The sequence below is a fragment of the Myxine glutinosa genome, chromosome 6 (assembly GCF_964187855.1).
Source record: "Myxine glutinosa chromosome 6, kmMyxGlut1.1, whole genome shotgun sequence".
Taxonomy (NCBI): domain Eukaryota; kingdom Metazoa; phylum Chordata; class Myxini; order Myxiniformes; family Myxinidae; genus Myxine; species Myxine glutinosa.
The window spans coordinates 137157529-137185482 of NC_136266.1; the positions used below are offsets into that span (position 1 = coordinate 137157529).

General features: G+C 43.0%; 1 protein-coding gene across 1 annotated transcript in view; it reads left to right on the forward strand.

Moving 5' to 3' along the window:
* LOC137430349 (receptor tyrosine-protein kinase erbB-4-like) overlaps nucleotides 1–27954 on the forward strand; it is a 724268-nt gene that overhangs the window by 416325 nt on the left and 279989 nt on the right. The window contains exons 4-7 of the mRNA XM_068121152.2: nucleotides 122–238; nucleotides 2081–2146; nucleotides 11381–11499; nucleotides 26719–26860. Coding sequence (XP_067977253.2) covers nucleotides 122–238; nucleotides 2081–2146; nucleotides 11381–11499; nucleotides 26719–26860 — 444 coding nt within the window. The remainder of the gene's footprint in view (nucleotides 1–121; nucleotides 239–2080; nucleotides 2147–11380; nucleotides 11500–26718; nucleotides 26861–27954) is intronic.

A 27954-nucleotide genomic window follows, 5' to 3' on the forward strand; every position in this document is an offset into this window, starting at 1 on the left:
AAACCTTTCTAAAATAGAGCTGTATTTTCTATAGAGGTCATGGTGTCCGATGAGCTGAGAGATGTTAAAGGTTTTTACTACGAGCAATCCTAATATCTGTAAAACTGTGCATATCTTGCAGAAATCCTAAACGGTGGTGTGCAGATATCTGAAAATCAACATCTCTGCTATCAAGATACCATTGAGTGGGATGACATTGTGAAGGATACCAATGTGTCAGTGTCTGTTGAGAGAGAATGTAAGATACCAACTTTTATTATTCTTCCAAACAGTAGAGAGAGAGAGGAAAAAGCAATATGGTGCAACTTAAGGAAAACATAGCTATGGTTGCATTGGGATAAGGATACTCCATTTGCATTACAGAAATTTGGGGGTTCCATTATTACTGAATATAACATTGTTGAGAATTATAAGATTTTGAAAATTGAGCTAATCCCAAGATAATTAGTATGTTTCTATAATATTGATATATTAAAGCCCTGCTGGCTCACAAATGACCCACATATCATTAGTGAGTCAGCTGTAGCTGTTTTTATGCCTCCGGCCATTTTGGGAGCCACCCATTATGTTTTTGGGTTGTCCATCCGTCCGTACGTACGGGCTCAACCTCGTTTTTCTCAGCAACCACACGTCCGATTGAGACAAAACTTTCAGGATAGGAGTGGCACCCAGGCAGAATGTTATGATAATTGTGACATCATATGTCAATGGTATGGTAGCCATCTTGGATTAAATGCAAAAAATTAAAAATATCTTTCTTGGAAACCGCTGAATGGAAAAATTTGAAACTTGGCACATTGTGAAGTACTCCCAATGGGGAACAAAAGCATGATAATGATGACATCATTGGTGAAGTGGTATACCAGCCATAAATGTTTTAATCGAATGCCTTATCCAAAAAATCTGAAATTGCATGCACATGATATGATCTCTGACCCATTTGTCTTGAAATGTTAAATTTATGAAATCATAGGTCACATGGTTTGGCAGCCATATTGGATAGAAAAACGAACCTTATCCAATCAACATGACACTTCACAAACGTGATCCCCTACCCATACATATCCAGAGTGTATACATTTTTGATGTCATATGTCACGTGGTTTGGCAGCCATATTAGCTTGAAAGCCAATATTTAAAAAAATCCCTTCTCTGAAAACGCTTCACCGATCAACGTGAAACCTGTTCTGTGGTAAAAATGTGACATTTCAAAACGGCTGAAGGGATTTAATCCAAACTTGTTTATTTTTAGGACAGTGAACTAAGGCCTTTACCCGTTGTCACAGTCGGAGGGAGGAACTACGCGGAGGCATATTGGCGACACAGTCTCATTGCTCAAGTTTCACAATAATCTGATAATGCCCTCGAGGAATCTTGTATTTGTAACTAAATGTTGAATTTAATAATGTGCTACCACCCACGTCTCCTTTTCCGAATGTTCAAAATACTGCATGCTTTCTCGTACGGTGCCATTCTTGATACTTAGTTATATGGATTATATAGTTTACTGATTCACAAAATAATATGATTGAATTGTTTTTTTTGTTATCCTCAAATCTGGGTTTTCTTTAATTGCTCTTATTATTGATGAATCGCAACAAATTATGTGGTGCCACACATCATTGTAAATTTGCATTTGACAACGATTAATGATCAGGCTCTGAAAAATGAAAATAGTTTTCACTATTTTTTCACTATTTCACTATTTTCAAAATCGTTTTCAGAAAACTTTTCACAATTTCAAGTTGATTAACTAATGCTAAACTTTGTCCATTTTTGAATGCAATGTAAGTTGACAGGTTCAATTTCAGTCTTTGATACAAAAAGACTGAGTCACATTTATGGCATGGGGATCGTAAGAATATTTAATGCAGCCATTACAGTGTTTACTTGCAGTGTTCTGCTTATCTTACAATGGAAACTACACAAGGTGGTGTGACAAATATTCCTCAAAAATATTAATTTGTCTTCTGAACTTTATTTTGAGATGAGTATTACTTGTGCTGATATCTCAAGCTGAATTATAACAGTAACTTATAGCATCTGGATTCACAGTTAATTTGTTGTCTGTTTCTTTAAGGTTTGCCTTGCAACAAGAACTGTAATGGGCACTGCTGGGGCTCAGGCCGAAACTACTGCCAACATTGTGAGTTTCAATGCTGAGAATGAAAAAAACTGTCATAGGTTGGCAACCATTGTGCAGGCTTGATGGGACGAATGGTCTCTTTCTGTGTTGAAGTTCCATGGAAGGGAAGCCATCTGTTATATATTGTGAACTGTGGTGTCTGTCTGTGCGTTCGTCTGTCTCCCGTTTACAGCGGCCGCTTGTCATTCTGCGTTTGAAAAGCTCAACATTCACTTTGGACATGATGGGAGAACAGGCATGAAAAATGTTGATACATGTTATTTCACAAGCAATATTTTGCCCTCTTTTTGAACACCAAACAAACATTTAAAACACGCCACCCAATGTTCCACTACCATTTTGTGGTGCGTTGTATAAATATCTCAGAGCTTTGGCTCCGAGTGAAAAAACAAAAGAAGAGTGCAACACAATTAAACTTTTTAAAGTCCATTAAATAATTTAAGTTGATAGATTAAGGGGTGGACACGAGAACGAAGGGAAGAGTTTTGGTTGGTCTTGGGATGTCGGAGGAGTTCAATGTGAGCAAAAGCAAAGCTTGTCGCGTCATACCCAAGAAGACTGGAGGCTGTAATCGCTACCAAAGGTGCTTCAACTAAGTACTGAGTTAAGGGTCTGAATAGTGAATACTTATGTCAATGTGATATTTCAGTTTTCTCTTTTTAATAAATTTGCAAAACTTTCTAAAATCCTGTTTTCTCTTTGTCATTATGGGGTATTGAGTGTAGATTGATGAGGGAAAAAATGAATTTAAACGATTTCAGCATAAGGCTGCAACATAACAAAATGTGAAAAAAGTGAAGGGGTCTGAATACTTTCTGAATGCAGTGTATATTGTTATGTGGAGCTTAGGGGGATCCATAGCGATAATGTAGTAAGTGTAGTTTAGTCTGTGTGAGTCACGTGGCATAGATTTACTCTTGTAAACAGGGAAAATGTCAGAACAAGACATCTTGTTGCTGATGATGCTGGAGAGTCAGCATATGTAATTTATAGACAGTATAGCTCGGGATAACATTGTATGTGTAAAACGCTTTTTTTGGTGGGTGGAGCCAGGTGAGGACTTTGTAAGGAAGCACTTCACACTTCCTGGATCGCCAAACATTATCATGAACTATTTGACTGGTGCACCACGAGCCAGGGCGGTAAAATCAGCTGTAGCTGTAGAGCCTTGGAGAGGAGTTGGATGCAAGAGCATGTGACACTGCCCGCACCAGATGTGGCGGCCAATGACAGCCTCTCGTGTACGGAGGGTGGGCCAGATGACTGGCCATGCAGAAGGGCGGTGCCTCTATTGGATAGTACAGAGTTTCCACAAGGGCTGTGCCCATGATTCATGTGGAGAGGAGGCATTGGACCTTGGACCTCTGGAGGAAAACATCTCTTTGCTCTCACTTTGTTTGGCTCTTGTTTCGTCTGGATCTTGCTTCATTGGCCTGCTCTCTTCATCTCTGCTGTGGATCAAGGAGGAGTAGAGCGTATTTTGCTGCATCCCTGACCCGCCAAATTCAGCTTTCCATGGGGTGACCTTGGGGAAGAGTAAGTTGTCATATCCAAATGCAGTTCATCGTAATTTAAATTGAGCGCAGTTTAGTTAGAAACCTTTCTGCCATTTGCAGGATAGAATATCACTGAGCCAAGGGATATCGTGTTTGCGAGCCTCCAACGTGACATTTGGGATCAGGAGTGTGGGATTCATTCCAATACCCTCCCCAAAGGAAAATTTAAAAACACATTTGGGCATAATTGAGGGGGGTGGGGAGTGGTGCAGAAAATGGCTGATGTCAAAGTAATGACAGACGATGTGTAAAATGTGCTTGGAGGCAAACCGGGGGTGTGGCCTAGTGTGGAGGAGTATAGGATAGGAAGCACACTCTCTCTCCATGTCACTCGATGCCCTTCTACTTTGGGTGTGAGTGTCGGTAAAGATTCTGGCTCAACGTTTCCTCGACATTTCAAAAAACGAAATTTGAAATGAAGGCTAGATGTCACCGTCGGCCATAGCGCATCATTGCCTGCAATCCGGCCACAAATTTGACTTTTATGGCTCCCTTGTCCAAGACACAACGTCCATTGATACTGAAGCATGGCACGTCAAGAGATGAGAGGCCCGAGAGGCTAGTCTAGCTGGGGAGACTGTGGACATACCCACACAATGCACAAACGGCAAGAACTGAATGGTGCAAGCAACTTGACAAGGCAGGCAAAAAACAATGCTTGGTCCCCAACACCACACCCACACATGCACAACATCCAACAGAACCTCCACAAACCACGCAACCCACAGATCACCACATCCAACCCAGACACTACCCCAGCCATGTTCGTGCCCCGGAAACACAAAAACAACAAGCACACACACACACACTCACCCCGACACATACAATACCAGATCGTGAATAAATAATAAAAAGAGTAGAGCAGACCATCAGGGGCGATTTGACCTTTTTTGCTAAAAGTTTGGCAAAATAAAAACGCAAAACAAAATAAAACAAAAACACGACTGGTGGGCAGACCCAAAATACCAAGAAAACTGAAAAGTCCCCGATGACCCAAAAGACCCAGAAGACTCGAAAGACTCTGAAGACCCAAAAGATCTCCCAAGTCTGGCAGGCAGGTAAAGAATGAATGAACATATTCATTCATTCATTCATTGAGGTGAAGACCAATGAAAATTTGGTCCAATGGACCAACGAGTAAGATGTAAATTGAAGAGTATGGTACTGTAATGCTCAGTGTCATGCCTGTAGTTTGCTCAACTTAGTAAGAATATGTGTTAAATAGTTAGGATAATTGCTGTATAACATAGTTTATGATGATGTCTATCAAATTGTGTAATGGTTAAATAGTGTGGTTATGGTGTAGTCATGGCTACCACAGTATAGAGATTGTGCATTCGATTGTTTGTTGGTGAAATTGTGCTGCTGTAGTGTAGATCATGGGTATGATAACTTAATTAACTGTTGAAAGGAAAAATATGTCACATAATTTGCTGTGCGTGACATAACCGATGTTAATCTTTATGACATAACCTTTATGACGTGTCAATATTTATGGCAATAAATCCGTCTGGATGAAACACCCCATGCGAGCACATGTTTATGACAAGTTCAAAATCTGTAAATCAGATCACAAACCAAATTTCTAACTTCCCTGGGTGACACCGAGAGGATACTGCAATAATTTAAGTCTTTGGGGTCTACAGGCTCCAACGGTGATGGTGGTCCACAGACCCTCCCCCCGTCCCCCATCATGTGTCATGCCTTAGAACCATTCCACAAGAAGAAAGCAATACTCTTTTTCATTTGAAATACATATTGTAAATCATAAAGGACTGATGGTGGTCAAGAAAAGTCTTGGCTAGATAGAGTAAGGAAAGTGACATCTGGAGCTGGATGTCAGCATGGTGATGTGGTCAGCCCAAGACCGGTCTCGTGCTCCTGACTCCTTTTTTTTTTTTTTTTTTGTCTGCATGTTGTTTGCTAAAAATTTCAAATTCTGGGCCCATCCACTTTGCGTTTGCATCCTGACATGGCAAAATCTGTATTGGGTTTTGGATGTTGCAGGTGGGAAAACGGCTGCCCATTCGGAAGGCTTTTAAAACAAACGAGCCATATTTATGTCCATCATATAAATAATCTTAATGGCAATATTGCATCATCCTCAGTGGTTCACATTTCCATAGCACTTCCAACGGCAGCCTAATATACAACTATCAGAGACGCCTCTTCGCGCTGGTTAAAACCCCCAATGCAAGTCGAGAGACAAATATTCCCCATTCCTCCCTGCTGCCCGGATTCATCAGGGCAGCGCGGTCACGGTCAGAGCCGATCGGTCCCCATGGACCGGCCCTTTCTCTCTTCTCTCTTCTCACTTCTCTCTTCCCTCTCTCACTCTCACTCTCACTCTCGCTCTCGCTCTCACTCTCTCACTCTCTCTAACTCTGTCGTGGCCCTGACTTCGTGAAAACGGGGGTTCACCTACCTGAATGTGGGGGATATCTGGGTCGCTCTTTTGAGATCTATCAGCTGTCTCCTTGCTGCGGGCTTGTTCGACAGAACTGTCCGGGGCTATACAACAACAACTGCCTAATATCACAGACCAGCTCTACTTTTTAAAAGTAGACCAGCACTCAATAGAGAGCATTCCTCTGCCAGGCTAAACCCATTACGTTTTGTATCCCAATAATAGGACGGACTTGGATCCAGACCTGAACAAAAATTGAATCTGCTTGATCTTGTTACCTAACCAACTCATCCACCAAGTTTTGTACATGCTGTTATGAATATGCACATCATTTTGTTTCACGATGTGATCAAAGATGGCCGACTGGTGGGTATTTTAATTGTAAAAAAAACAAAAACCGATGTTGATCATATCCTCAACCATTTCTCGGACATACATTTACTGTTCTTGTTAAACTTGACAAACAGATAATGAATGATGGCTTACATATTGTTATGTCGGGTGGGGTAGCAATATCTAGAGCCAGATAGATCTGAATAGGTAACGTGCTTCATCTGTCGCGGTAAGGAATCCACTTGTAATTTCTGTTCGTCCGATTTGTCGGTTAAGATGTATACTTGTGAACATACCAGGATGTTCGAGTGATAAATAGAGTTGGGATTAAAGAATAACGCCCCTGTGTGTCACGCCTGGTAGACAAACCTTTGTCCCATATGGCAATGCACTCATTTAGACACTTAGTTAGGCTCTTTATTGCAACACTAAATGATTCCCTTCCCTGACACGACTTTGGAAGACGAACAGGCAAGGGGGCCGGCTCGGGGCGCCGCCGCGTGGACCGCGGCCAGCTTCATCTCCGCTGGGCCTTGCGTAGCACGCTACATGCACGAGTAATGACTACGCTACACGCCACGTGCTATAACACTGCCCAGGATGACTGTGATTGGTTGGTGCGGAAGGTGCGAATCAACGCGGAAGGCACAAGGAGGGTCGGCAAACGGCGGGAAGCTGCGAGGCTCTGGTTGGGTGCCGCGCCGAGGCTGACGTCACCGCCAGAGATTATATCAGCGCGCGCCGAACGACATTTAAGGAGAGCACAGCCGGTTCTTGTTTGCGCAGCCCTTCCTCTTGGACATCCGGCGCTTCGTCTTGCGCAGCACACTCTCTTCATCTTGGCAGACCGATCCTGACTGGAGATCGACCTTGTGTGGAGATCGCTGGCGGTGCTTTGGGCCGTGTGGTGCTTTTGGGGCATTGGACGCGTGGTGCTCGGTGCTTTGGAGCTTGGTGCACGGACCTCGTGAGCGGTGAGAGGCTTGGACCGGGGCCTGGTGGCACGCGAGCGGGGCCGATCTGGGCCGTGTTACACTGGAAGACGACGAGACCAGATAAGACCGCACGCCACGTACACTACATAACGAACGTGTTATTTTCGTGATTCAGTCCCCTGTTTGTGTTTGAGGTCTGGTGTGTGGGATCCCAATTTAGGAGTTTTAGTTAATATCGCGTTTCCCTGTCCCATCCTTTTATTTAATAAACCCTTGTATTATTTTCCCCTTCCATTCAAAAGCTTGTGTCCGTGTCGAGTTAATTTCCTTGCAGGATCGAAGCTGCCGTCGGCGCGCTCCAGGTAAGCTTTTACCGCAGCTCTCACTTTCCTTCTTCCTCCCGCGCGACCATAGCAAAATCCGTATTGGCCGTTGCCTCAATTAAAGCCGTTTTTGGTCCATCCGCGAGCCTCTGGTATTAACCGGAGGCTACGCACGACAATATGCACATAATTCTTTTTTCGAGATCACATCAAAGATGGTTGACTGGTGGCCATTTCACGAGATGGACGTGTCCCCAACTATTTCTCGGGCAGGCATAGTCCGATTTTGTTTCAACTTGGCACAAGCACAGTACATTATGTCATACACGTACACCTGACTTTATTTTGCGATCTGATCAAAGATGGCTGACTGGTAGACTGGCGGCCATTTTAGTTGTAAAAAAACACGGTATTGAACATGTCCTCAACCATTTCTCGGATATGCATTTACTGATCTTGTTCAAACTTGGCACATGGATAATGAATGATGGGTTACATATGCATGACATCTTTTTTTGAGATCAGGTCCAAGATGGCCGACTTGCGGCCATTTTGTTACTTAAACATATCCCCAACCTTTTCTCGGCCATGCATGGACCGATTTTGTTCAAACTTTGCACAAAGACAATACATGAGAGTGTACATATGCAGAATATTTTGTTTTGTAATCCGACCAAAGATAGTCGACTGGCGGCCTTTAACTCCATACAGCAAAAATTACTAAAACCATGGGTGCTATGACATTTTATGTCTTTTTCTCCTTGTTAAAACAGTAGTATAACAATAACAAATTCAAATAACAAACCCATTATATTGACACTTGTAATATTCCCCCATATTGAAATACACCTCTAACCGAGTTCTCAAAAATTAAATAGATACTCTTATGCATCTCATATGATGGCGCATTGGCTGCGGAAATAAAAAATCGACTGGAAAACTGTCAGTGATATTTCATGGACTCCATGTGAATGGTAATCAAAATATTCCACATGCTTGTAATTGTTGCAATCTCGTTCATGTTCATGGAACCAATTTCGATATATTTTTGAGATTTTCCATTCTTGCAGTCCACAAGCGTCTTCTCTTGATACCCAGTGCATTTTGCAAATTGTTCATTGGTTCACAAAGTGTGACGATTTTGGATCAGTGGATACAGCCTATTTGATGAATAGATGGCTCAAAGTATTGTTTTCTTAGTTTTTTTTTTACAACCATGGAGTATACCAACACAAGTTTGCACCCGAAATCCAGGTAGTGTAGGCATGTCACAGATGGTACATGTTGATGTAGAAGCAGCATGCACAAGCATGTACATATCAGTTTGGTGCAGTTACAGAACATTGACATAGGATACAATAGAGGCAGCCAACATATTGTCTGTGTATCTCAGTTGCCAGGAATGCTCTAGTTGAATAAATCAATGAACATATTATTCATTATCATACAAAATCCTAATTTTACATGATGTTCAAGAACACAAGTCACAATTGTTAATATTTTTGAGATGCACACATTGCCTTAATTCCTTTACCGTCCTTGTGTTAGCACCATCCTCTTTTGAGTGTGTGAAGCATTGGTGTACGTACACCACCTGCACGTGCATACGAAATATTTCAGTAATAAAAGTTACGTTAAATTGTTGAAAATCATTTTGTAATCTTGTTTCATGGAATTGGATAATATTATGCCTTATATAGGTGTCATTTTGATTTATAGGTGTCAAAGTTAGCAATGAACCTGATTTATTCTATAATTTGGTTTCCTAAGTGTGGATACATGGTAATCTGTGAGTCAAGGTCCACCAGGTAATTGAGGCATCAATTCATTTTGCTCTTGACATAATCTGTCAAAATAGAGAAATGTCTCGGGGAATTAGCCCATAGCTGAAAAGTATCTGGTAAGTGTTATTGTACACTGCTCCTTTCCTTTTCCATCTCCAGGCGCTACATGACGTCATCGCCTGGCACCGAAGGGGACCTGGCGATGACGCGTGCCGAAAGGGAGTACTCAGTTTTCACTCTGTTTGTTTGTTTTCGTACTTTCTTGTTTTCCTTCTTCTTTGCTTTCTTGTTTGTCTGGGCGAGATCTCAGCCATCCTTTGAGCTAGGAAGCTGAAATTTTGCCACAGTAGTGAGCAAGTACTTTGGCAAAAAGGTATTTAAAATTTTTTTTTATTAATCAATTAATTGAATAATTACTTAATTATTATCGATTTTTTTGAAGTACTTATTTATTTTCTTTCTCATCTGGGTAATATCTCAGGCACCTTTTGAGCTAGGAAGTTGTTATTTGGATATGACAATGACCTCGTGATTTGGCTGTATTTTTGAGTTTTTTTTATTTAAATTTATTGATTAATCATTTAATTGATTAATTATGTAAATTTCAAAAAGTTACAGATTCGGATGAAACAGTGGTGGTTTAGGTATGCTATTATCCAATTGATTAATACATTAATTATTTTGCCATTATTATTTATTTATTTTCATTATTAATCACTTATTTATTTTCTTTCTTATCTGGGCAATATCTCAGGCACCTATGCAGAGGCAGCACACATCTGCAGACACACACATGCAGACACAGACACACACCCATGCAGACGCAGACATACACATGCAGATACAGCGCGCGTGCACACGCACCCCTTAGAAATGCCCCTGAGAAACGTCCCTTAGAAGTGCCCCTTAGAAATTTTTTTTTTTTTAAATAACCACCTTTAGAGGCCATTTTTCCCCGCAAAGCTGGGGTTGGCCTTTTTCGGGAACCGTGTTTGTTGTTGTTTTTTGGTCCCCTTTTTGAAGCAATGTTTTATGGCCGGATGCCCTTCCTGACGCCAACCCTTTTTGCCGCCTTTAACGACAAACAGGGAATTACCAGTGAACTGGTACTCAATTAGCCGACCTTGGAAGGATGACAGGCTGAGTCAACCCCCCTGGCGTTAATTCAGCGATCGACCGGGATTCGAACCCAGGATCCTAGGATCCTAAGCCGGCACCCTAGCCGCTAGCCCAACACCTTAGAAATGCCCGTTAGAAATTCCCCTTAGAAATTCCCCTTAGAAATGCCTCTTAGAAATGCCCCTAAGAAATGCCCGTCAGAAATGCCCCTTAGAAATGCCTCTTAGAAATGCCCGTTAGAAATGCCCGTTAGAAATGCCCCTTAGAAATGCCTCTTAGAAATTCCCCTTAGAAAGCTGATATTTGGACATGACAGTGACCAAGTGATTTGGCTAGAAAGGATATTTTTGATTTATTGATCAATCGATTAATTAAACAATTATTTATTTTCGATGAATTAATTATTTTATTACATTTCAAAAAGTTACAGATTTTGATGAAACACTGGTGGTTTAGGTATGCTATTAGCCAATTGATTAAGAAATTAATTATTTTACCTATTATTAATTTATTTTAATTACGCAATTAATCAATTAATCAGTCAATTATTGTACACCGCTCCCTCACAATTCCATCTCCATGTGCTGCACTGCGGCATCACCAGGCGCCGAAGGCACACCGGTGATGTCGCACACTGGAGGATATGTTATTTATTTATTTATTTGGCATGGGGGTGGTGTAATTTGAATGTATCTGTACTTGTTTTAGTAATGTTTACAACGAACAAGTGTGCTTTTACAACTTTGTTTCACATGAATTTTCTCTTTTCCACAACAGTTACAAGGCTAAATTGCGTGGCACAGTGCGACAGCCGCTGCTATGGACCGAAGCTCAGTCAGTGCTGCAACGGGCAATGCGCAGCTGGGTGCAGCGGGCCACAGAACACTCACTGCTTTGTAAGGAAGAAGTGCACAGATCCACACCTGCACATACACCTTTAGAACATATATATCCACCTTCATTACCTAACAGCAAAACAAATTGTTAAAATGTTATCTTTATGAGAGGTAGACCTTTAATAGTTCACACTCGATCTTGCATTTCTTCTCTAGTTAGCATGGCTAATTAAATGTGCTATTATTGATGATGGGATTATTTGCAACTTTTAAATGTCCTTAGCCCATTGTCGTTGGGCAGCTGGTGGTACCAATTGTCCTTGGGCAGCTGGTCTTTACCCCTTATAAAGGGAAGAGGAAAAGAAGAAGATTTCAACTCGCAATTTTTTGTACATATTTCTTTTAGTAAAATAGCGAGGCACATGGAAAAGTGAGGCAATGGAGGGTAAAAAGGCAATGTACTAACAGTGGGGCTAAAATTGGACACAAGTGAGTGAATGACAGGAACAAAAAAAAGGAGAGGGGGGGGGGGGGTGGCACAGGCACATCATTGATAGCATCTCTCTAGAAATCTCTTAAGATTTCATCTCATCTCTTAAGATTGGCGAATGACAAAAAAAACAACCTGTCTCTCGAGACGACTCGAGACTTCACTCTTAAAGGGCCCAGGAAGCATCTGCCCTAACCTGTCAAAAGTTAATACAATGTTTCATTCTTAGTCCATGCCAGTGTGGAAAACCTCCTTTGAAATTAACAATTTGGAGAAATTAGCTTTTTAATGCGTAATTTGACCAGAGGCAATCGCTCCAAAGCATATATATATATATATAATAACCACCTTTAGAGGCCATTTTTCGCGGGGGTTGGCCTTTTTCGGGAACCGTGGTTGTTGTTGTTTTTCGGTCCCCTATTTGAAGCAATGTTTTACGGCCGGATGCCCTTCCTGACGCCAACCCTTTTTGCCGCCTTTAACGACAAACAGGGAATTATCAGTGAACTGGTACTCAATTAGCCGACCTCGGAAGGATGACAGGCTGAGTCAACCCCCCTGGCGTTAATTCAGCGATCGACCGGGATTCGAACCCAGGATCCTTGGATCCTAAGCCGGCACCCTAGCCGCTAGCCCAACACCAGGGATTGTATCGCTCCAAAGCATACGAAATGGAAATTGGGCAACCAAGTTCCGAGCAAGTTCTACAGAAGTCCCGCCACTATCAGCGATGCAGAAGTTGGTGCAACTGGCGATGGAGGGTATGGTAAATCCCCTGACATTTCCGATTAAAATATTGAAATAAACAAATAAGCAAGATATCATTCAAGGTGTAAGAGCGAGAATGATAAATTATGGTTACACAATTGATAGTTTTTGATGACGTCATACTTCTGGGTCGTTTGCTGGTATACCGCCATGTTGGAGGTGAAGAAAAACAAACGAAAGAACATACAAAATCTATCATTGGTACATTTTTGTTGAATGTGTGACGATGACTTCTAATACGGCTCAAACTTTTCTGTACGAAGAGAGAGTTGCCACGACAAGATTAATTTAATAAACGACAGATCCCTACAAGATTGACAAAGGCTGATTCTGGACAACCAAGTCTGACGTCTTTTATCAGACAATTCAAATGTCTTTTCTCCCTGATTGGTTGCAACTGTCGTGGTTTACCATTGTTGAAAGAATAAGAGCTTGTTTTCACTTTACAAATTAAGCCTTGCTTCTGGCCCATTCACCTCCACAATGGCAGACAGCTGACGCACCTGATCTGGAATGATGACATGATGAAACTATCCACACAAATTCATTTGAAAAGTCATGCAAATTTCAGAAAAACGATATTTGTACAAAATTAATCTTCCTTCTCCTTTCAATCCAATAGTAATTGACACACAGAATGGCCTCCCTTGAAAAGTAGTAGCAGTAGAAACAGTAAATATGTATAAGCTCATAAAAGCCCATAAAAAATGACGGGTTGCAACAGTTTACTCGATGGTGCAGCCTCGTGCACGTGCCAAAGTCTGAATATTGGGCCTAGTGTCAGGTGTGCTTGTATCTTCTTTATTTATTAGACATCATACGGACGTAAATGAACACTCGTTTTATTCTGCGTGCATTGTACATCACGTGCAGCAAATTTCACATCCCTGTGCCTTGTATTTATTATCATTTAAAAAAAACGCTTCGGTACACCGCCCTTGAGGCTCGGTTTGCAAGCCACCGTCTACAATGCCAATAGTAGAGACATAAATACTCTTTTATGAAAAGGTTTTTTCGAGTTTGTTTTATCTTCAAAAGATAGACCATAGTAAACACACTTTCGTGTGAAAAGATTGGCCTTTAAAACCTACCTTATGAAGGGAGACAGACATCTGCACAAACATATAAACTGTCATTTTTTGTATGGTACATTTAAATGATATATGTACCTATAAGCATTGGGCATTGAGGCCTACATTAATATTGGTGGGTCTAGTAGGTACCGGGAGCTTATGAATTAATAATACCTGTGATTTGATGCCTGTGAAGTGATTGCAATGTCTGTGAGAGGGTCTCATCAAACATTGAATATGCTGTCATTGTTTGTTCATTCCTAACCTTACAACCCTCTCCCAGCACACTCCCTTCCTCTAAAACAAAAAAAAACTAAATAGTATGAAAACACCCTGGTGATGCATTCTCCTGCCACACTGTATTCCTGACTCCCCTTAACCCCTGCTTCATCGTGAATTTAAGTAAATAATCTGATAGAATAAATTAATGCGTTATTGACATTGTAAGTGCAGTGATGATTGGTGAAATGGCCTCCTGTGTCCAAGTTCCTTGCACTATATATTTTAAATGTGCATATCAGCATTTAAGTGCAATCAACTGTATAAACAGAAAATGCAAAGACATTTGCTTTGCCTGTCTTGAGAGTTAAATTGTTTTACTTATTTTTAGCCTGGCACTTGCCAGGTGGGAGAAAATAATAGAGAAGTATTTTTCAAACTATACAATTTTCCAGACTTTGTAAAATGTGTCCACTCAAGTTGAACAACTAATTCCACCACCTTGAATTTGTCTCCGAGCTACATTTGACAAACCATTCAAATGCTTATATTCAGGAGAGATGTTAAAAGGCATTAAGTGGCCATTTGTCATCTATCATCACAAATATGAGCATTTATTAATTACCTCCGCCACCAAAGGTGGATGTAGGTTATGCTTTCACCGCTGTTTGTCTGTCTGTTTGTTTGTGAACAAGATACTCAAAAAGGTTGTGGACGGATTCGGACGAAATTTGGTGAACCGGTCGGGTGTGTGACTTGGAAAAACAGATTCGATTTTGGTGAAGATCTGATTATGGATTCGGATATGAGAATTATTTAATTTTTTAATGATTCTTCACCATTGGGAGATGGGGCCAAAAATAATATATAACAGGATATCTCAAAAAGTTGTGGATTGATTTGGACAAAACTGGGTGGACCGGTTGTGTGTGTGACAAGGACTAATCGATTCAATTTTGGTGAAGATCTGGATCTAGATAGAAGAATTTAAGTGATTAGTCATAATTGAGAGATAGGTCCAAAAATGATATATAGCAGGATGTCTCGAAAGGTTATGGACGAGTTCTGACATGGACGAGCTATGACAAAAGTAGGTGCATAAATTGGTTAGGTGACGAGAACAAGCTGATTAGATAATGGTTCAGGTCTGGATCCAGATACGACATATCAGTGGAATACAAAACGTAAATTGTTCACCTGGCGGAGGTTTGCTCTCCACTGAGTGCCATTGTAGTTTTGAATGTGTTTCATATGTATTATCTCCTTCAAGAACACTTACAATAAGCTTCTTTATTCTCTGTATATCTCCTCATTCCTATAGACACTGACATTTTGATTTCAGTTGACACCGAAAGTTGTTTCCTCTTCGGAAATATCGTAAGCAAAGCATACTGGTTCAAGGTATTTCCCACTTGCAAAATTAATCTTCCTGGCCATTCTGCAGTTGAACATAAAGTCATTGTCTTCAAAATTATGTCTGCAAACCCCGGTAGTTGTGTACTGTAGCAGTACATCCTTGTACAGCCACCAGGCCCATGCAAATCTTACACTTTTGTCCAAATACTTTCGTTGGGTCTTTTGGCCATTGAAAGATGTCATGGTAATCAGATGGTATAGAAGTAGAGCTCTGTACTACACCTATTTTACCATGATTTATTGTATTTATTTATGTATTTTATTTTACCACGATTCATTTTACTCTCTCACAGGTGGGAGCCCGAAATCTCAAACAGCGTCATACAGGTGGAAACGCAAAATCTCAATTGTATTGATATATTACCGAACCAGCGAATGTTTCCACATGCATGGACCCCCCCCCCCCCCCCCGGGACCCCAAAATGTTCCACAGAAAGTTTGTCAGAGCTAGCCTGGAAACTGAGTTTGTAGTTTGGGGACAGACAGACAGACATTATATAGATGTTATATACATGAAAAACTTGTTATTTAAGATTGTAAAAAAAAGTATTTTTATTTTTTTTCCACTGGGTGGGAGACAAATGCAGTTGTAGGTTGAGGAAAGAACAAACAGATAGAACATTCATCTGTTGATTGGACCCTCTGACAGGTACAACACGATCACGACACAGGTATCCAATTACCAATCCATACCGCAGCGACCTATCATCCCTGTCAATATCCCTGTACCTCTCCATTCCCAGTTCTTATAGGTACCAATTTAACTCAAATTTAAACCTATCAACTCTTTCTGCTGCCACTACCTTTCCAGGGAGAGGAATGCATGTATGAACTACTTTCTGAGAGAAAGGCGCCTGCCTTACTACCATTCTAACTCTCGTCTTCTTTACTTTCAGACTGTGGTCCCTGGTCCTGTTACTGTCATTTCTGTTGAAAAAAAAAACTTCTGCACATATTTTGTCGATGCACTTTATTATCTAGAACATCTATATCATGTCCCTTTGGAATCGCCTCCTTTATAATGTATAAAGTCCTGTCTCCTTCAGTCGCTTCTCGTCGCTTAGTCTAGCTAGCCCCAGAATCAATCTAGTCACTCTTCACTTAACCCTTTCTGTGACAGCTCGGTGCTTCTCTAGATGTGTCAACCACAACTACACACAGTATTCTAGAAGAGGCCTGTTTAAATTATTGTCCAGTGTAAACACTACCTTTTTGACTTATAACGTATGTCGCTATGCATTTATCCTAAAACCCTATTAACCTTACCTATAGATACTTGCCATTGTACTGTCTGCGTAACCCCCGTATCTACTAACAAAACCACCCCCACATCTTCTCCTGGGTCACGCTCCAAGACTGCCCCTTGCAACATACACTGTAGTCCCTATATTTTCATTATTATTTCATGTCAAAACATACCTTGCATCTCCTGTTAAAATGCATCTGCCTTTTATTTAATATTTTGCCCAAACTATAAAATTCTGTTCATGCCCCCCACCCCTCCCCCATCTGCTATCTACCTAACCTCCAAACTTTGTGTCATCTGCAAAATTGGAAAGCCAAATCATACATAACTCCATTGGCCAAATAATTGATGTAAATTATGAATAATAACAGTCGCAGTACTGATCCAATGATCCATGAGGTACCCAGTACTGACACTACTTACATCTTCCCAACCAGGCAACCTCCCATTCACAGCCATTCCTTGCTCTGGGTGGGAGCATAGAAATAGCAAAAGACAATCGCTTCTCTCACCTGTAATTGGAGGGAATAACCAATCAGGTATATGTCTGCAGCTGTAAAGGAATCTGGGTCGGATTTGAAACAACAAAGGGCTTACCTTGACGAGCTTTTCTTGGTTGCTTTATGCAGCTTTCTTTGGCTGGAAGAGCAAGGGAGTTAATAAACTGCCCAGTGGGAGGGCGTGATTCCCAGTGCTTCCCGGCTGGGTCAGCTTTTCCCGGCGGTGGTTTTGAGATCTGTTGGACATTGAAAAGCCATGGAGTTATTGGCCTCATGGTGGTTAGGTTTTGCCTGCTGCAGCACTGTCTGACCACATCCCCAATATACACTTTATAGCAGCCTTTGGTGGCATCAAAATGGATGGCAAGGCCAATATTTGGTAGCTCAAAACCTTCCCCAGATTCTGAAGTACCTCCACCCAAAATATGGGGCCTCTAGATGCTATCGTTCGGCTGTGAAAGAATAACGTACCAACGCAGAAACACAAACCAACACAGGTCATCAACATAGTCAATATCTTCCAATTAGGTTTCATTTATCCGGTTGATACCAGTTTGTTTTCCTTCCGTCGCCTGTCTCCTTACCCTGTCCTAACCGTAACGTTTTTGAAATTCCGACTTCTTTCCTGGAAGTCCTAGCTGTGTCCATGTGTTTTATACCTCTCCCACCCTCCCCCCCTTCCCACACCTCCACCCCCCAAGCCCTCTCCCTCCCAAAGATCTCCCGATGTCCCTGCTCTCAAATGTTGTACTTGTGTGCTTCCCTCTCTCTCCCCATCTTGTTCTCCCGCTCCCTTTATCTTATGTTTTATGCGTCATTTTGCCTTTTTGTGATTAATGTTAGCTCTTACACAAGCCTCAATCTTGTATACAAAAAATATATAAAATCACTATCCAGAACAACATGGGTGACAACATGCATCCTTTTTGTCCACTTCTCACGTCAAGCCAGGATGAAAAGTCTCCATTGTGGATAATGCTGCAAACGATTCCATCATACAGCAAATTAATCATTGCAATTATTTTATCCAGATTCCCAAAAAGTCTCAGAAGCCTCTGCAAACTCTCTTATTGTGCACTGTCAAACACTTTCTCGAAATCAATGAAATTGAAAATAAACCTGATTTTTCAATCTTAAACTTCAAATTGAACAGTTGAATAGAATAGCAGACCACGTTTCAAAGTTGGCCTCCAAAGCCAGCCGCCAATTGGGCATCATCCAAAGTCCTCCTTTGGCACACTTGAACTCCTATCCACCTTACAAGCCTTTCATCCGCAGCTTGATGGAGTACTCCTTTCCCTTCGGGGCTGGCTCCCCTGCATCACATTTTGCTCAACGTGACGCCATTTAAACGAAGGCCTTTAAGATTATTGGAATCTCCCACGATGAAGCCGTGTCTACTGGCCTATCACATCACCATCACAGACAGGTTGATGGCATCTCTGTCTTCTACCACTTCCTTTCAGGTCTTACACCCTTTGCTCTTTCCGTGCTTTGTCCCCGAAGGTTTCTGCAGGGCTCACAAGGTCCACCATCAACCTCCTTCTGATGAAACTACCTAAATCCAGGATCACTGGTAGCCTCCACTCATTTGTTCCAACTTCCACATTCTCTTCAATCTGATCATTCCCTCCAGGTCTTCGAGGCATCTTCTGCCCTGCCTTGACCATGATACTTCCCCACTTCCCTCTGTCCTCAACCAACTCTCTCCGCTCTCCAACCACATCCAATTTACTGATATCCGTCTTCACACAATCCTCCCATCTCAACCACGGTCTACCTCTTTTCCTCCCACCTTGCTCCCTCAACCTAGCTGCTCTCTTCGCCCATCTGCACACCAATCTCCTCCTTCAGTTCATCCATTCTTCTTCCATCCATCCTCTTCACTCCCTCAATCCTCCTGACCCAGTTGTTCTCGCAAACCTGCAGCCTCTGTTGTTGTTTCTCTGTCAGTGTCACCGTCTCCAGACCATAAGGCCAGCTTTACACACGACTTCAGGACCTTTCCTTTCAATCTCCTTGAAATCTTTCTGGCTGCCATTACTCACGCCACCCTCCTCCATGCATTTTCACCCACCTGTATTTTCCTCCGCACCTCTGCCTCTGACTTAGCATCCCTGGTCACTGTTTACTCCCACCCTCCTCTCCCACTCAGATACTCAGACCTATTTCCTTGTCTCATCTCCTTCCCCTCTAACCTGATATGAATTTATTTCCTCTGCTGCTTGACCCACATCACTTCCATCTTCTCCATGCTCATCTTCAGCTCATTTTTCTCAAATGCCTTCTTCCACTCCACTACTACTTCTTGCATTTCCCCCCTACTCTCCATCACAACAGCCAGATTGTCTGCAAACAACATCCTCTCCAGAATACCCCTCGTATTCACCTTCGTGCTTGAGTGATAAACATGAGTGGGCTGACAGCGCTTCCTTGCCTCAAAACGATGTCCACACTGAACTCCTCCGACATCTTAGGAACAAGCAAAACACTTCCCTACGTTCCCCTGTAAAGCCCTTGCGCCAGCCGAACTTCTGCTTCCGGCACTCCCATCCATTTCTGTTGCCATCACCATCTCTCTCATCATTTATACAGTTCTATCTGTTCTAAGGTAAACTCTACAACATATCCACCCTCCCCCCCCCCCCCCCCCCCCCACAAACATCTCACCAATTCCCACTCAGCCTGAATTGTTCCACAGCATAAGAATTGACACTTGGCAAAATTTGTGAACACCTCAAAGTCTACACAACTATCCAACCTTGCATAGGTACCCCCAGGGGCGTTGAGAGCGGTAAATCAGGTGGGGTAGCTGCCGTGGGGCCCGGGGTCTGTTGAGGGGTCTGAGCTTCTCCTGTAATTTTTTAAAACAGTACAGTGAAACCCCTCATCGGCTCAAACTCATTTCCTCATCGTTACATTTAAACCCAGAAGCTGATTTTGCTTTCTTGCCGGAAACAAAACAACATTTACCGCTGTTAATGGTACCGTGGAAATGGGGGGAATAGGGACAGCAAGGTGAATAGGGACACAAACTGAAAAAAAGTTCGGAAACGTTTTTCGCTGAAAATTGATAACCATACTGATTTGTTGATATTTTGGTTGAAAGTGTTCTCTTGTTTTTTTAAAAAGCAACATAGTCCCTATTAACCCCATATATGGGTTCAATAGGAATAAATAGGATTTTTATGGCTGTCCCTATTCACCCTGTTTTACGGGTGAATAGGGACAGTCACTAATACAAAAAAAGAATAATCAAGAAACAATCCTGAGTTCTCCAACTTATTGCTAAATTGATAGCTCAGATGGATGCACATAATATGCACCTGTAGCGGTTACCGGAAGCATGACACAATTACCTTGCACCGGCCGATGACGCAACCGGCGAGCGGTCACTTGTCCGGACTCGCCCGGGCGTGTCCAGACTTGCCTTTCCCGGGCGAACACTTGGCTTACCTATTTGCATGCCACGCCCCACCTGAGAGGTGTGGCTTTTGTGTGTTGAGCTTTATTTATAAATTGCCGCCCGTTCGATGGACTGATTCAGTGCTTTTGAGTTCTTTCGAGTGAGCTGAAAATAAATAGCTCAGTGAAACTTCATTCCTGGCGTCGTTCATTTTGTCCGGTTTTATCGTGCGACCATAGCTCCCACAATTGGTGACCCCTTTTCAAGAACACGGCGATGGAGTCATCTGTAGCTTTGAAGCTCCCGGGCTTTTGGGAATCGCACGCGGCCGTCTGGTTCACCCAAGCGGATTTTCAATTCGCCCTGCGGAACATTACGGAGGACACCTTGCGCTACCCCCATGTGGTCTCCGCGCTCAACGCCTCCACCGTGGCCCGGGTCCTGAGCTTCCTACGGAACCCGCCGAACGCCGACAAATACGGCGCGCTCAAAGGCCTACTCCTAGGTGCATTTGGACTCACGGAGACCGAACGCGCGCGACAACTACTCGACCTCCCGGAGCTGGGCGAGGCCCGTCCATCCGAGCGCATGGACCACATGCTGGCTCTACTCGGCGACCACAGCCCAGATTTCCTCTTCCGCGAGCTGTTCCTCCAGCAGCTACCCGGGCAGGTATGGTTAGCTTTGGCTAACTCGCCCATCATGCACCCTCGCGCCCTGGCCAAGGAGGCCGATAAATTTTTCTCGGCCAGGCGACACGTCGGAGCGGCCGCCTGGAACCCAGGGCCGCCCGAGGCAACGCCCGCGCCACCACCGGCCGAGTCAGCACCACTGGCGGCAGCGTCCGCCGCGACGCCCCGTCGACCGAACCCGACGCGACCGCCGGAGCCTCCACCAGAGCGGACCATTTGCTATTACCACGCCAGGTTCGGGCAGAAGGCCAGAACGTGCCACCCACCGTGCACTTTCGGCAGGTCGGGAAATGACCAGGCCAGCGCTCGCTGTCTGCCAAGAGCGTTGGCCATTCAGGCAGCCTTCTGTTTATCATGGACACAGTGTCCGGGCGGCGTTTTTTGTGTGACACCGGCGCTCAGCTAAGCGTGATACCCACCTCGGCGCAGGACAAACAGGCCGCGCTGTGCGGCCCCGCCTTGGTCCCCGCAAACGGCTCCTCTATCCGCACCTTCGGTTCGCGCAGCGTCGCATTCTGCTACGGGGGCCAGCGCTTCAGGTGGGACTTCATCACGGCGAACGTGCCCATGGCCTTGCTGGGTGCAGATTTGCTGTGCGCGCATGAGCTTTTGGTCGACGTCAAACGGCGTCGGCTCATCAATGCGGAGACCTTCAGCTCGCTCGCTTGCTCATTGAGCGGCTCCGCTCCGACCAAGCTAGCCTGCGCGCTCCTGGCCGTGGACGATTTCACCCGCCTACTCGCCGACTTTCCCGCCCTCACGCAGCCGACATTTTCGGCCGTCGCCGTCAAGCACGGCATCGAACACCACATCCCGACCACAGGTCCACCGGTCTACGCCAGGGCTCGCCGCCTCGACCCGGCCAAACTCGCCGTGGCGAAGGCGGAATTCGACACGCTGGAGCGATTTGGCATTGTGCGGCGCTCGGATAGCGCGTGGGCCTCGCCGCTGCACATCGTGCCCAAACCGGGTGGCGGATGGCGACCATGCGGTGACTACCGCCGCCTCAACGACGCCACCACCCCCGACCGGTACCCGATACCACACATACAGGACTTTTCCGCCCGTTTGGCGGGGCGGGTGATCTTTTCCAAGGTCGACCTCATTTGGGGCTACCACCAGGTACCCATCCGGCCGGCTGATGTACCAAAGACGGCGGTAATTACACCTTTTGGCCTCTTCGAGTTCCTTCGCATGCCGTTCGGCCTTAAGAACACGGCCCAGGCCTTCCAGCAGCTGTTGCACAGCGTGCTGCGCGACCTCACCTTCCTTTTTGTCTACTTGGACGACATTCTCGTCGCCAGCACTTCCCGGGCGGAGCACCTCATCCACCTGCGCACGCTTTTTGAGCGCCTCGGCCAGCACGGCCTCATCATCAACCCGGCGAAATGCCAGTTTGGCGTAACGGCCGTCGACTTCCTGGGGCACCGCATCACGAAGCGCGGGGCCGTCCCGCTGCCTACCAAGGTGGAGCTGATTCAGTGCTTTTGAGTTCTTTCGAGTGAGCTGAAAATAAAGCTCAGTGAAACTTCATTCCTGGCGTCGTTCATTTTGTCCGGTTTTATCGTGCGAGCATAGCTCCCACACACCCATAATATAAACCACGGTGCCAATGAAAAAAAATATGGGATAAAAAGTTTCTCCAAACTGTCCCTATTTCTTGATTATTATTTTTTTGTATCCTTTGTTTTCACTGACGTCACAGTTACCCATCTCGCATTGCGCGGCGGCCATTTTGATACCCAAGTTAATCTGTCCGTGTGTGCTGATATTGATTTGTTGCGTTGGTTTATGGTGAATGCGGATCGCAAAAAGTCTGTTTTATAAAGTAATTTTGTTTGTTTTGTCACGTTCATGTGGAGTGTGGTGCCATCTAGTTTATATTACGTATTGTTGCCCAACAAACACAGAACATTCGGTTTAAGTTTGCCGTGGACCAGTGAACTGGTGAACACCTGGGCAGTGGGTCAACCTGCAACCAACTACCTGTAGAACAGACTTGGAGTGTACGTAAGGATACGGTAGATCCAGGCTTGAGTATGGCTAGCAGTGCGAGTGCCAACCTTGGCTACCAAGAGACGCTCCCCCCGGACGTTCTTGTTCGTTACAAAGAGAAGATTTCTGTCATTGGGTGTGACCCTTATGGTCTATCAAATGATCAATTTGAGAAGAATGTGAGCAAGTGGCCTCAGGTGACCCACATCGACGTGATCAACTACCTGTTGTTCAGCAAATCGGCCTATACCAAAGATGAGTTGAAGAAGTATAAATCCCTCGAGGCATACAGGTTGTACCAAGATGGATGGGTGCGACAAATCCTACACAAAGACCTGAATGACGTCCACTTGATTCGATCCAAGGTATTAATACATTAAACAAACATGTATTTTTTAAAGCTGCTTGTGTTAATGTTATGGACCTGATTGATTAAGTGCCCTCCATTTGTTCAAAAACCACTGCAGTTTTAAGCTGTGCATGCATGTGTGCATACTTTGTAGACATGTGACGCACAGTGCGAAGTGAGTGCCGCCATGTGTGCTTTGTGCGTATGGCCATAAGTCATCACCTATATTTATCATGTAAGCAACGATAACATAGCACGTTCTTCACATGATAAAATCGAGATTCATTTTGACCGAGTTGATAAGAGTACATAACTTTAGAAAGTTTATTGGACAGTTTCAAATTCAATACTTTTATGTTCCAGGTTTCGCATTCCATGAGCCTGGCCATGTTTCCATTCGCACTTAACTCCTGGCCTAACGCCTGGCCTGTTTGAACAACGAAATACGCCGCAAATTGGCATGACTGGTCGTGAACAAAAACTATTTAATGTGAATCCGCTGACGACGTTGTTCGAGAGGGTATCAAAATGGCCGAGGTGTCCCAGGGTGCCCTGCGCGCGTGCTCCGATGACGTCACAAGAAAACAAAGAATTAGTGACTGTCCCTATTCACCCGTAAAACAGGGTGAATAGGGACAGCCATAAAAATCCTATTTATTCCTATTTAACCCATATATGGGGTTAATCGGGACTATAAGTTGCTTTTTAAAAAAACAAGCGAACACTTTCAACCCAAATATCAACAAATCAGTATGGTTATCGATTGTCAGCGAAAAAGGTTTCCGAACTTTTTTCAGTTTGTGTCCCAATTCACCTTGCTGTCCCTATTCCCCCCATTTTTTACAGTAGTTTCAAATTTTACAGAAAATGGTTATTAACCAGAAATGTGCATTACAAAGACATGGGTTTGTATCCTCTTTGTCCAAAAATTATTATTAACCATCTTCTCATGTATTTTTTTCCCAATGTTATGGAGAAATAGTGTTCAACAGTCGAGGGTGCGAATTGACTCAATCGGTCCAAACGTCCCGCTATCTCCTTTATTTTGGATCATACGGCTAAATAAAAGTGACCTTTTGTTTTTCTCGGTAAAATATTCAGGTAAATGACACGGACAAATAATAATTTTGTCCTTGTGTGCATTTTATTATATACTGTTTGAGGCCGTTTGTCTGGAGCAATCATGACGCTTTGGACAATTGGACCGCACTGTATGTTCCGTACTTTGCAACATGTACGAAGTGCACCAACTTCAACTTGTACAATAGATTTGTTAATACTTTATTTATTTACTTTTCAACACTTGTACTGTGAGCTATAAAGGCTGCTGTGATTTAGCTTTATTAATGATGGCGTCAGGAAGTTGGCGTCAAGAACCAAGGGTTGGGGTCAGGAAGGGCATCCGGCCATAAAAACATTGCCTCAAACTGGGCACCATGATTGTCATGGGGCCCGCAAGGCTAACCCCCGCTGTAGCGGGGAAAATGGCCTTAAAACGATCATTCATTCATTCATTCATTCAATGAGCTCGTTGCTACTCTAATTTAGGGTCTTCATTAAAGAAAGTTCCTTAAAAAGTTATATAAGAGGGAAAGTATGGGGGTGAACCTCTGAGCCTGTGCTGGCTCTCGACGCCCCTGGGTATCTCCGATAGTTGGTGGACCGTCACCGGTGGTGTTGAGTTAACCACACAATATCACAATAGACAATAATGTAAGCAAGATGAACTCCGTTGATATTATTTTTCAGAGCCCAATGACACCTCCAACCTGCAAGTGGCAGAAGATATTAATGATCTCTCATCAAATCAATTTCCCGAAGATCAGGAAATATTATGTAATCAGGATTATACAATTGTAAAGAGAATTGCCCAACTGCTCCACACTGGCAAGCTCATTGACATTTCTCAGGTTTAAAAAAAATCTTTTGATCAGTAATGACCATGAATTTGGCCTGGATATATTTAGCAGCCTCTATTATGGCTGTCCTTTATAAATGGCAGAGAGAATCCATTTATGGTTCTTCCAGACACTCATGTCATAATATGCAATCATGGGTAAATAATGTCGTTTTTGCAAATTTGACTGACCTGTAATGATTTTTGTTCACAATGGGCAATCAATATGTGTTGGATCGCATTTTATGTTGTTTAAAGATTTTTTATTTTGAGTTTTTTTTTGGGTGCAGTAGCTTCAGAAAGTATTCACACCCCTTGACTTTTATTGCATTTTGTTGTGTTACATCCTGAATTTAAAATGGATTAAATTGAGATTTTTTTGGTCAATGATCTACACATAATACCCCATAATGTCAAAGTAGAATTATTTTTTTTTAGGTATTTTTACAAAATAATTAAAAATGAAATACAGAAATATAGAGATGTGAAATATCTATATACAATATCGAGATGATATCTGAGATGAAAGCATGAGGCAAAAGATTCGGTGGTCTAATGAGACAAAAATTGAACTCTTTGGCCTGAATCCAAAGTGCAATATCTGGAGGAAACCGAGCAGAGCTCATCACCCATCTAACATCATCCCTACCGTGAAGCATGGTACGCAGCATCATGCCATGGGGATGCTTTTCAGTGGCAGGGAATGGGAGTCTTACAAGGATAAAGGGAGAAATGAATAGAGCCAAATACAGGCAAATCCTTGAGGAGAACCTGCTTCAGAGTGCAAAAGACCATAGGCTGCATCAATGATGAATGTTCCAGCAGGACAATGACCCAAAGCATAGAGCCAAAGCAAAACTGGATGGCTTCAGAACAAGAATGTGAAAGTCGTTGTGTGGTCCAGCCAAAGCCCAGACTTGAATCCCATTGAGAATCTCTGGAAAGATTTGAAGATTGCTGTTCACTGATGCTCCACATCCAACTTGACAGTTAACAAATCTGCAAGGAAGAATGGCAGAAGAACCTGGTTGAGTCAAGCGAGCCACCTTAACTGTTAAGCGAACACCAGGTTTAACTTAATGTGATTTTTATGTTACTTTTGCAGAACCTGCTATTTAGCAAATGCATATTTATTTATTTGTTTCCACACATATACAACATGAATTAGTCACTTGACAATAGCTCTAATGTTTTGTTTTGTTGCATGTTTTGCATCACCACTTGACAGGCCTGCAAAAACTTCAACGACAGTGGTGCCTGCATCAATCATTGTCCTTTGCCAGAGATCTACAACCGGGTCACCTTTCAAAGGGAAGAAGACCCTCATGTGAAGTACAGTTATGGAGCCCTTTGCGTCAAGGAGTGCCCACGTAAGGATTAAAAACTGCCACTTGTCTATACCTCCATCCCTGCTGGGCAGCAATAATTATGGGTATAAAACCATCAGTGGTAATGATAATCATATTCAAGAGCGAATATATCTATACTGTATATGTATATATATATATATATATATATACGTATATATATATATATATATATATATATATATATATATATATATATATATATATATATATATATATATATATATATATATATATATATATATATATATATATATATATATATATATACAGTTGTGGCCAAAAATATTAGCACCCTTGGACCTTTTTCAAATAACTCACAATTTTCTCTAAAAACAAGTTGAAATTGACAAAAGTATTTGGTCTCCACAATTCTTTATTTCATTGTTAATATTACAGAACTTTGTTTTTGATTCAGTTCTTAATATATCCTTTTAAATCAGAAAATAAAAAGAAATGGCATTGACAAAATTATTGACACCCAAGACTTAATATTTGGTAGCACAGCCTTTGGACAAAATAACTGCAGTCAAGCTCTTCCTATAGCCATGAATGAGGTTCCTACACCTCTCTACTGACGGTTTGGCCCACTCTTCTTCTGCAAATTGCTCCATTTCTCTCAGATTTGAAGGTTGCCTTCTCCCAACTGCTGTTTTCAGATCTCCCCACAGGTGTTCAATAGGATTTAGATCTGCACTCGTTGCTGGCCAATTCAGAACAGTCCAGCATTTTGTCTTCAACAATTCCTGGGTGCTTTGGGTGCAACAACAAAGGTGCAACAACCCTTTCCTGGGTGCAACAAACCCTGGTGTTGGGCTAGCGGCTAGAGTGCTGGCTTAGGATTCCTAGCATCCTGGGTTCGAATCCCGGTCGATCGCTGAATTAACGCCAGCGGGGTTGACTCAGCCTGTCGTCCTTCCGAGGTCGGCAAATTGAGTACCAGTTCACTGGTAATTCCCAGTTTGTCGTTAAAGGCGGCAAAAAGGGTTGGTGTCAGGAAGGGCATCCGGCCGTAAAACATTGCTTCAAAAAGGGGACCAAAAAACAACAACAACCACGGTTCCCGAAAAAGGCCAACCCCCGCTTTGCGGGGAAAA